The sequence below is a fragment of the Gossypium hirsutum genome, chromosome D06 (assembly GCF_007990345.1).
Source record: "Gossypium hirsutum isolate 1008001.06 chromosome D06, Gossypium_hirsutum_v2.1, whole genome shotgun sequence".
Classification (NCBI taxonomy): Eukaryota; Viridiplantae; Streptophyta; class Magnoliopsida; order Malvales; family Malvaceae; genus Gossypium; species Gossypium hirsutum.
Genome location: NC_053442.1, coordinates 878,211 through 890,198, shown reverse-complemented (window position 1 = coordinate 890,198; position 11,988 = coordinate 878,211). Strand labels below are relative to the sequence as shown.

The window sequence follows — 11,988 nt, the reverse complement described above, 5'->3', positions numbered from 1 at the left end:
ACTGCCCTTTTTTCAAGTCTTCGGTTCTTATAGAAAAGTATATTTGAATAGCACAATTTGCATCGATATTATTTTCAGTATAAAAAGATATAAGTTCGAGTCTTCCTATTTAAGAGTTGAAAAGGGACTATAGGTAATTTTAGAATTGTATAAAAAAAGCAGATATAATAAAAACATATAACGAGATTTAAATTTAAAAACAAAAATGATGTTTGATTAAGATGTAACGAATGAAGTTATTAGATTGGTTGATTTGAGGATCGATATGGATCAGTTAAATCGAATAAAAAATTGATTGAATTGGGTGGTTGAATCGGATATTTATTTTTAATGTATTTTATTATTTATTTAATCGAATTGAGTGGAACAGTAAACTAGTGGACTGAACAATTTGACCACCGATCAAAAGAAATTTATTAGACTGATTGAATTGGGAACCAGTACAGATCAGTAATACCAGGCAAAAAACCAATTGAACTGGTTGAATGGATTTATTTTGTTTTATCTTTAATGATTTATTTAATTGAATTGATTGGACCAACGAATTGGTAGCCTAAGCAATTGATCACCGGTCCGAAAAAAAGTTATTAGACTAGTTGACATGGGAATGGGTACAAATTGGTTGAACTAGGCAAAACACAGGTTGAATAGGAATTTTTATTTTTATTTTAAACTTTTCAATAATTTATTTAATCAAACTATACAAATCAATGAAATTAATAACTAGACCAATTTGATCGTTGATCTGATTCTGAAAACTTTGGTCATAAGTTCATGTAACACCCCCTACCCGTATTCATCGTCGGAATAGGGTACGAGGCATTACCGGATTTTACTAAATTAATTTTCTGTTATTACGAGTTAATTACTATTCATTTACTAAAACATGTCATGACGTCCTTTAGATGGGTCTCCAAAGCTCAAAACATACTTCGGGACCAAACCGGGATTTAATCGAAACCATAGGAAATTTTTCGCAAAATCTCAAATTTCTTTTTTATATGAACTCAATATAATCCCTTTATAAATATCCAACATTCCCTGCAACTTTTTAAAACCGAGACTAATCCAAACCAACCAATCCATTTCAATCAATTTGATATCAAATCATACTTCTATTATAATTATACCATTTAGCATATTCATCACTCTTTATTTTAATACATATTCATTAAACAAGTTTTGGCATTTATATAATCATCAAACTATATACATGCCATATAAATCAAAAAGGAAATTTACAAAAGCTACCGGAGATAATCTGGATAGTGTGATCCTCAGTGTTGATCGGATCCTCCGTATATTTTCACGTCAATCTACAAGTGACATCGAATACACTCAAGTAAGCTTATAGAAACTTAGTAAGTTCATAGGCATAAAACATAAATCTTACCAAACATTCATACACTTATACATTATACACCATTACTAAATTTACCTGTCAACCACAATCACTGGTGAGTCCCCTAGTATAAACTCACTACTACTTATCCATTTACTATAATTTTTTTGGGTCCATTTGTCACTTACCATCCTTAATCAAATTAAGAAACGATTACAGAAAATTGAGTACTTCACTTCCACTTTGCCATAGTATAACTATGGTCTTGCGTATGATCACTTATCACTTTCCGAAGCCATAGCCCTGCCACGGTCTTACACGGGTCACACTTATCACTTGTCACTTGTCACTGATCAGATCTTGTCACTGGTTACTGATCAGAAGTACTCAAATTCGACGTTCCGCTCAATTTGATCATTTATTCAGTTTTCTCATTGTTATTTTATTCTCAATTCATCAACAAATATATCTCATCATACATTATATAATTCATGAAATTAACATTTAACCATTAAATTTCAGCCATATGAACTTACCCGAGTCGATTTGCAGAATTTGTGAAAGTTCAGGGACTAATCAGCTACTTTTTCTTTTCCTCGACTTGCTTCGGGTTCTTGATCTATCATTGTAAAATCATTCACTTATCGGTATTGACTTCACCTTCACTCTATTTCACATCTTTAATGTTTATAACCCGCTTATAAGCAACATTATCTATAATTTCACTATTTACTTATGTATATTCAATGTTGTCCATCCGTGTCATAGTTACTAAATTATTTTTATCTTTAGCTACAGAACTCCAAATTAGGATCCGCTAATTTTCCATGAAACTAGACTCACATATCTTCTTACCATAAAAGTTTTAGAATTTTTTGTTTAGCCAATAAGTACAGTTTATTCTTTAAAGTCACCACTGTTCTGCTGTCTGACAGTTCTGACCCTTCTTCATTAAAAATTAATTATCTCCTCGTACGGGATTCGGATGATGTTCCTGTTTGTTTCTCTTGAAAATAGACTCATTCAGGATTTTAAATATATAAATTTAAGCCCCTAATAATTTTTTATTCAATTTTTTATGATTTTCCAAATTCAGAATAGGGGAACCTGAAATCATTCTGACATTGTCTCACAAAATTTATTATATCTCATGATTTACAATTCCATTGCTTACACCATTTCTTCTATAATAAACTAGACTTAATAAGCTTTAATTTCATATTTTATTGATCCTCTAATTCGATTCCCACAATTTTTGGTGATCTTTCAAAGTTGGACTAATGCTGTTGTCCAAAACTATTTTAGTGCAAAATGTTGATTTCCATTTTGCCCCAAATTTCACAGTTCATACAATTCAGTCCTTGTTTAATTAACCCCTCAATTAAGCTAATTTTTCACAATTAGTACTTTAGCTAGACATTATAATTTATTTCACAACTATTGAAATTCAGAATTTCCACATAAAACTCTAACTTCAAACTCTTTTACTATTAGGTCCCAAACATTCACTTTCTATTCAATTCTTTCAATAAAATCGGCATATAAACAATTTAAAGCTCTAATTTCATCCTAAATCATCATATACTTCCAGCACATATTCATATCAACTTTCAATTTCTTTCATAGAATCAAAAACTAATGAATTCAACAAGTGGGCCTAGTTGTAAAAGTCACAAAAACACAAAAATTTCAAGAAATAATCAAGAATTGAACTTACTTGTAGTAAATATATGAAGAACCAGCTTAAGGAAACCCTTCGATGGTGTTTTTGCTGATGAGAATGCATAAAAATAAAGAGAAATCTAGATAATTCCACTTTGATCCTAGCTTTATTAAGTAAATTTTGCAATATTCCAATTTTTCCATTAATTCTCCTTATTTTCTTGCTGATTTCATGCATTTGCCGTCCAGCCCAAATAGACCTTGGGTCTATTTCCCTTTTAAGCCCTCTTTCTTTTATCATTTAAGCTATTTAATCATTTCTCATAATTTTTCATTTGTTACAATTTAGTATTTTTTGTTCAATTAATTATCGGAACTTTAAAATTTCTTGACGAAACTTTAATTCTAAATTTTTAACACTCCATAAATATTTATAAAAATATTTATGGCTTGGTTTAAAATCTTTGAGGTCTCGATACCTCGTTTTTTATTCTAATTATTTTAATATTTATTTCTAGTGCACTATTCACTATTTCAAAAATTTTCCTAACTTCACATTTAACTTATACTCACTAAATTAATAATATTTTCTACTCATTTTTCGGATTTAGTGATCTCAAATCACCATTCCGACACCCCTAAAAATTCAGGCCATTACAGTTCAAACTCGAGACAACTTTTTTTTCCCTCTCCTTTTTTTCTTCTCTTAATTGTAGTGTAAAGCAACGTTTGGATGACTTATGCCGTGTATCCATTGATGTTTGTATCGCATTGGCGTTCTAAAAAAGCCATTATAGTAACAATGTAGTTCCCCATACTAATCGTTAAGGTTTTTTTAACTTGATCAGTGGTCAAATTAAATTAATAATTTTAAAAATATATAAAAAAATTTAACTTTTAAAACACAAGATTTTTGGTACTATACTGATTCAATATGCTCTAAAAATATATTTGGTACAATATTAACGATCTCATAAAAATTGAATTTCGAAGAATTCCCGTTTACTGATCCCATCTTTTACAGAATCGATCCCCTACAAGAATATGTGGAGCTCGGCATGTCTGGAAACACAGAAGAACGTTCTTTTGCTAATATTATTACCAATATTCAATATTGGTTCATTCATAGTATTACTATACACTAATGATCTTTTTAACTAAGTGTTTAAAAAATTTTAAAAATGATATTTTTAACCAATTTCCGATCTAACCAACCGAATCGATTCAATTCCAACCACACAACATATACATTAAAAATAATCATAGGCAGATATGTATGTTCAAAACACCAAATATATACATTAGTCAAAGCACAAATATCCCACTAATTAAGTTCATTATATCTATACATATTAATCCCAAAAGTAAAGGATCAAATCAAAATTTTGTCATTTTGGGGGTCAAAGTGTAATTTTACCTATACCAACTTAAAATTTTATAAATTGTAAAGGGTCAAAAGTCAAAATTTCCCATTTTAGTGGGGCAAGGTCCCCGCCAACCCCCCGGCGTCGCTCCTGGTTCATGATTCAATTAATTTGATTAATTTAATTGAACAAATTATTACTAAACTTGAATTTGGCTCGATTGATGCATCAAGCTAAACTCGATAATTACCGAATTGAATTCAAACTCTTTTCAAATTGAACTCAAATAATTTATGAATATCAGTATCTCATTTATACCCGAACAAAAATACACAAAAACAGCCTAAATGAATTGACATTCAGACAGCAAACAAATGCACTAAGAGTCAGGCTACTGGTAAGCATAAACAAATTAGATTCCAAGAAAAAGAAATGCAAACAAATGGAGTTTTAAGTGCATGGTCCAATAATTACCAATTTACTTGTTTTATTATATTTTAATTTAATTTGTTATCCGAACAAAAAATATTACGATATTTTATACAAATATAAAATTATTTACACTGTTTTTAACAGTTAGATCCAAATTGTTCATATAAATATGCGTATTTATAATTTGATCCACATGTTTAAAATTATGATTCATGTTAGATATAAACGGGATCTAACATAGGGGTGCAATCATGCAGTGAGCTTGACTCGAAATTCAGAGCTCGATACATGTCTCAAGCTTGATCGAACATATATTTCTAAGCTCGAGCTCTATTCAAGATAAAACCGAGCTACTCAACCTCGATTAAGCTTGTTTGCCAATTTTTATATTTAAGCTCGAGCTTGACTCAATAATTATGTTTGGATTTGGGTTAATAATATATATTAAAGGCAATAACGTAATTTAACAATATCGATAGTTTAAGGATTTAATTAGAATATTTCGAAGATCAATGATTAATTTAAAATATACTTAGAATTATTCATAATCTCTTCTTAACCCATAAATAGGAAGATAATGACTTTCAACACACTCGAACTCAAATCTTTCTACATTAACAATAATACTCATGTCAATCGAGCTAAGACTCAAATGATAACTTTATTAATATTTTATTTTTTATATTAATATAAAAAAAGTATGATAAAGAACAAAAAAATATATTAAAATTAATTTAAAATATCAAAATTTTGTAGAATGCATATTAATACAAACCGATATTGAAACTGTACGGATCTCCGAAATCTTTTCAAAATTAAAATTGTACCTCTAAAGCAACGATGAGCTATTGGGTGCACCATACGACGTCGTAGCAGCTGGTTCACCATTGAAGCCACCTCCAAATTGAGTGAACAAAGCAGATAATCCATTTGAAGTTCCACCGCGGCCTCCGCCTCCGCCTCCGCAAATGCCAAGCCCTAGAAGATCAAGCGTCGACGTAGGCTTGTGTCCCGTAGAGGGTGTTGTCGATGATGATGATGGTACTGCAAAGCTTAGACCACGAAGTAGTGAAGGGCTCGATGTCGCCGCCGCACCCATTTGGGCTGCCTTCTGTAGCAACGCGGTGGCGGACATGGCTGGTTGAAGTGACGGTGCAGTGAAGATGGAGGAGGAGCTATTGTTGGAGAGGTAGAGAGGGGAGGAAAGAGAAAGAGATGTGGTCTCTAAGGGTGGTGTTGATGCAAATATGGTAACTAAAACGTCGCCGTTTGAAGCAGAGATGCTGGTGGTTGGCGGTGGTGGATCTGGTGGTGAAAGTCCCATTGGAATTTCAAGCATTTCTGTATAAGCATATATGGAGTGGAATAAGGGAACAAAAGTAAAATTCTGATTTTGGTCCCTTTACTATGCTGAAATTATGAATTTAATCTTTGTATTTTAATTACGCAAATCTGATCCTCTTCCTTTTATAAAATTATTGGTTAGTCCATATTGTTAACACTGTTAATTATCTTCGGCGACTCAATAAAATGCTAATGTTAAAAAAACAAGTGTTAATATACTACTTGGTGCCTGATTTTGATTTCAATGTTTAATTTGATACTAGGTCTTTTTGTCTTAGAAAAATACTTAAGTTTGGTTTCATTGTTCAATTTGGTACTTGAGCTTTTCTTTTTTGTCCCAATTATCTATGTTTCTTACTAGAACACGTGTCAAATATTCATCAAGCCACATGATATCGTTTGGTCTAGGTACTAGATTGAACATTGAAGCCAAACTTAAGTACCAAATTAAAACAAACTTAAGTACCAAATTGAATAGTAAAACTAAACTCAAATACCAAATGATATATTAACCCAATCTGTTATCTCAATTTCGATGTATGCGTTAGTAGAAACCCTGCATGTAATGATTAAAGTACGCATATAAAATAAGATAACAAAAATTTGACCTGAACTCTGAGTTGACAATCCCGGCGAAACCATAGTCGTAGTCGACTGTGTTAACGGCGGCGGTGAAAAAGTCGCCGCTTGAGCCCTGGCGTTTTCCTCAGCCAAAGCATCACAAAATGCTCTATGCGTATAGAAACTATCCCTCCTACAACAAACACCACCACCACCACCACCACCACCACCATCATCATCATAAGTTCGTACAATTCAATTATGAAATGAAAATAACGCATCGATACCTCGAAAAAACAGTGCCACAATTGCATTTATATTCTTTGGTGCCACAACTCTTTAAATGGGCCGTCCAATCGGACTTAACGGCGTACGTTTTAGAGCACCGCTCGCACCTCCATTTCTTCTCGCAGTGCTTTCTGCAATAGTGTTTCTTTATGCCGGTAAGATCGCCCAAGGCGCGAGCCGCGTTATGGTGTACGCAGCTCGTTTCTGGGCAAACGTAGACCCGTTTCTTTCGTGTTTCGTTGCCGTCGGTTCTTTGCCGGAGCTTCCACGGTAAGTTATGTCCACGGCGGTGGAGTTGAAGGTTTTGGTCACGTTGAAAGCCTTTGTTGCAAATCTCGCAAATGAAACGGTTGGTGGCTAGTAAGGATTTTGGTGATAGTGATATTACCTCAGCTTCAGGATCTAAAATAATTCAAAAATTCAAAAAGATGATTCAAAGAAAGAAGATATATGGAAATTTAAACATCGGGTGTTTTTGTTTATTTAATTTCACCTGGCATTCCAGGGAGATTTCTTTTCTTCTTCGATTGTACACCATCTGTCTGTTGAAATGCTTCAATGAGAGAAACCGCCATTGATGACTAATTTTCAAACTTTGCCATGTTTTTCTATACTCAAAATGGCCAATAAAAAACAACCCAGAATTTCTTTTAAGCTTAAAGAAATGAAAACCCAGTTTCTCGTGGGTTTCAAAACAACAGTTCACCGCAAATGTTGGCTTGGATTTTCAAGTTTTTCAACGGTATGATTGTTAAATTTCACTTTCCACGAGGAAAATGATAGACACTAGAAAAATAATGATTTAATGAAGGTAATTGAATGAAAGTTCATGATTTTCAACTAAGGGAAGAGCACGAGGAGAGTCTCAAATGGCGGCTCCATAGGTGTCAGTAATTACAGAGAGGCGTTGAAGTAAAAGAGAAGCAAATTATTACTTAAAAAGGAAAGTAGTTGAAGTGGCGCCAGATTTTACAATAACTGTTTAATTATGATTTTAGTCCCGGCATTCTATTTTTTTTACTTTATTTTGTTCTTTTGATTTTATAATGTTATTAGCAGATCCATATCGATGATATTGTTAGTTGATAACGTTAAAGTGATGACATAAAACTTTTTTAAACAATTTTAATTACTCGATTGACAAGTAAATTTATTATTAGTCGAATCGGATTAACTAAATTTTCAGAGAATTTTTGTTAAAGGGGTAAAAATAAAACTAAATTTTTTTTGGAAGGACAAAAGCATAAATCTTGTATTAAGTTACGGACGAAGGCAAAGGGCTACGAAATGTCCTTAGCCCCTTATAAATGGAAGATTTGTAATTTAACCCCTTAAAATTTTATGAAATGATATATTAATATAATGATAAAATTACACTTTAACCTTCTTAATAACATGAGATTTGTTATGATACTATTATTGATCCGTTATCCGATTGGGTCCTGACCCAAACTCTACACAGTTTTCCCTTTGAGTTCACATACGCTTCTATGAGACCACATGATGTAGCTTCGCACCATTATATAGGTGAACCCACATCGTATAATTTTATGAGACCACATTATGTAGGTTCGTACCATCATAAAGGTGAACCAATGCTGTATTAACATGTGATAAGCCTAGATTAGGGTATGTCTCGACATGCATGGTAACCTACCCATGATGTCACATTTATGAACAGTATCCGTATTATATAAATACATAGTTTAACCCATCTGAAGATGATAAACTCTAAAACACTCAGCAAAATCTAATATTTAAATCTAGATAATCCAATCTCTCCTCCTCTTACTAAATAGAAAATAGACCTATTAATAACAGTATAAGAATAAAGGGATTGAATTATGCAAAATTAAATAATAGGATTAAATATCAAATCCTAGCATAGTAGTCGGACTAAAATAAGAATTAGACCAACGCTAAACTCAGCTATGCTTCAACGTGGGGGGTTTCCCAAATCTGATCGCCACGTGTCAACTTTTCCTGCTTTCTAAATTTATCTGGAGAAATCGCGACTTGACGGTGGTTGTCGTTTAGTTAAATTCCCCCTGCATAATAGTTTGTGATCCTTCTTTGGGTTTCGTCCCAAAAGTCAATTAGACCCCTTTAAAAATAAAATTTTCAACGTACTTGATGGCTGACATTTTGGACTTTTCTGACACAATCCCACATGTGTTTTGATCAACTATGCAATCAAATATTATTATAGTAAAAGCGATGGTTCGTTACTTAAAAAAAATATTTTTGATTCTAAAAGTAGTTTTAAAAGAAGAGTTATTTAGAATAAGTTGTTTTTGGCTGAAGTTTTTAATTTTTTCTCTCTCAAAAGTATTTTTAATACTTAATTACTTTTTTACCTCTCTAATAACATAATACTTTTTTTTCTTGGTGCTTAATTATAAATGTATTGAAATCATTAATTAAAAATAAAAAATATTTTTTAAAATACTAATTACAAATATTTAATGATTATATTTAAATATTTAAAATATAGTTTATATATTCTAATTAAATTTTATAAATAATTAATATTTATTGCTTAAAATTATTTAAAATTTATATTTCATATATTAAAATATTAACAAGTTATAATAATTTTTTTATATTCTTACTAAAATATAATAATATTAACTAATTTAAATATTATTTAAATACATATTTGTTACTTGATAATAATATGTCTAAAATGGATATTTTATTTCTCAAAAGTACTTTTTGACAGCAATGCTAAACACTCAAATTTTAAACTAAACTTTTCAAAAACACTTTTTCATAGTACTTTTTAAAAGTAATGAAGAACTGACCCTAAGTTTGTAGACTTTTATTATTATAATTTAATTTCTCGTTTTTCAGAAAATAAAATATATATATAAATAAAAACTTGATATCGCATATTGAGTCTTAACTCAGTTAGCATCACCATTGTTACCAATACAAAAAGACGTGAGTTTAAATGTGATGAAACATATTATTTTCCTATTTAAAAAATAAATATACGTATAAATATACTTTTTACCATTCTATTGATACCTAGACGAGTTAGCAACAGACATGATCATGTCACCTGATTTAAAATAAGGTGGAGGGTCAATGAGAAACGTGGCCAAATTTGTAGAGAAGTTTTGATCTTATCAAGGAGAAGTCAGACTTTCTCTTAAGAAAAAGCTTTAAAGTGTAGCCTGTTAAAAATCGATGAATTTCTTCTATATGTCAATACGCAATTTTATCCCCATATTTTGTCTTCCACTAATATCATATAAACTCACAAAACCAAAATCCTCGATACAACGAATAAATAAAAGTAAACCTATGTTATACTGTGATATAAAAGGCAAAAAGGGCACCCGGTTTTTGCAAAATGACGAGGGATTTAAATTTCAACATGCATTATGTGTTTAAGGCAAACACGTGTGTAAATTTAATTTTAGTCCCTAATGTTTATTCATTTTATCATTGTAACCTTTATTTTTTTTCTTTTTTTTTTCATTTTAGCCTTCAACTTTTAAAATTTAATCAAATTATTTCTTTTTTTTGACAGAAAAATTGATTGAACTATTAAAATTTTAATGACATTGACTTAGTAACTCACGTGATAATTTATACTATTAACATGATTACATTTTCGAAAAGGTTTTATAAACTTTTTTTAAAATTTTTTTATTTTTAAATATTTTTATTTTTGAATTATACGTAGATTGTTATATTAATAACCTCATTAAAATTTTAATATTTTTATATTAATATTTTTATTTTTGAATTATACAAAAATTTAAATTAAATTTATTATTAGTATTATTATTGGTTTGATATGTCAACTTTTTACTGAAAGCCGCATTGTCTATAATTTACTAATTAATTTATTTTTAATTAATTATTTTTATAGTTTTAATCGAAATCAATTATTATCAAATTTAAACTAAATATTAATATTAAATGCATTAGTAAAGCACATTGTATTCTTATAATGAGGATGTAAATTTGAATTTTAAAGAGTAATGACAGATCTTAGGACTAAGTTTTAAAGGCCTAATTAAAATTTCCAAAAATTTTACGAGTTTAACGTGAATTTAAAAAAAAACTGGGGATTAATATTAATTTTTTTAAAAAAAATTGTGAGATTAATGACAATTTCAAAAACAAAATTAATTAAAATTTTCAAAAATTAATGGGTTAATTAAATTTTTTTAAAAAAATTCAAGGGAGAAATGCAAGAATCCAAAAATTGAGGGGCAAACCAAGAGAACATTCTTAAAAGAAATAACTACAGATCTCAAATATCCACCATAAAATACAAAAAAATACCAAAAAATATGGAACTAAATAATGACTCACTTTCTTAAAAAATTTAGAAAGACCTCACATTTTTATAATTTTCAACTTTACCATAAAATAAAGAGTTGATTGACATTATTTAATTTGTTAAAAGTAATACAGATATATTATCTTTAAAGAGGTAAAAATACTATAAATACTCCTGTACTAGAAGTCAAATTGCATTTTACCTCATTTACTCATAAAATGACAAATTGATCTCTGTACGTTAAATCAAAGAGCAAATTGATATTTTCTGTTAAAAGATTCATCCATTTTGACTGTTAAAAACTGATGGAATAATCAAACAATTACACATAACATATATACTTTATTCTGATGCACAGGGGCTAGCTTTTAACTACAGAAATGAATAAATTTCTAACAGAATGATCAGTTTACTCTTTGATCTAACTTATAGAGACTAATTTACCTGGTTTTCTAATAGAGTGAGCAAAATAAAATTTGACTCCTACTATAAAGACCTCTATAATATTTTACCTTTTAAATATAAATATTCATAAAAAAGTTTTCTTTTTGTTATTATTATTATGGTAAAGAAGTGGGGGCAATGTAATTTTAGTCATAATCCACAAATTATCGAGGATAATGATGTATTAGGACTTTTAAAGTGGCATGCATGTGCAATCCAAAGCAAAGTATGATTACAATATGATACATTTC

At 30.1% G+C, this 11,988-nt stretch overlaps 1 protein-coding gene across 1 annotated transcript; it reads right to left on the bottom strand.

Moving 5' to 3' along the window:
• Positions 1–5,504: 5,504 nt before the first annotated feature.
• Positions 5,505–7,897, bottom strand: LOC107940083 (zinc finger protein GAI-ASSOCIATED FACTOR 1). The gene is made up of 4 exons (XM_016873503.2): positions 7,487–7,897; positions 6,993–7,395; positions 6,753–6,898; positions 5,505–6,141 (listed from the first exon to the last, which is right to left on the bottom strand). The coding sequence occupies exons 1-4, from the start codon at positions 7,566–7,568 to the stop codon at positions 5,630–5,632; spliced, it is 1,143 nt and encodes a 380-aa protein (XP_016728992.1). The 5' UTR covers positions 7,569–7,897; the 3' UTR covers positions 5,505–5,629.
• Positions 7,898–11,988: the final 4,091 nt, after the last annotated feature.

Coding starts and splice junctions, on each gene's coding strand:
- LOC107940083 (XM_016873503.2), bottom strand. CDS start 7,568: ATGGCGGTTTCTCTCATTGAAGCATTTCAACAGACAGATGGTGTACAA. Junction 6,899..6,992: donor TGTGGCACTGTTTTTTCGAG/GTATCGATGCGT, acceptor TGTTTGTTGTAG/GAGGGATAGTTTCTATACGC. Junction 6,142..6,752: donor ATTGTCAACTCAGAGTTCAG/GTCAAATTTTTG, acceptor ATGCTTATACAG/AAATGCTTGAAATTCCAATG.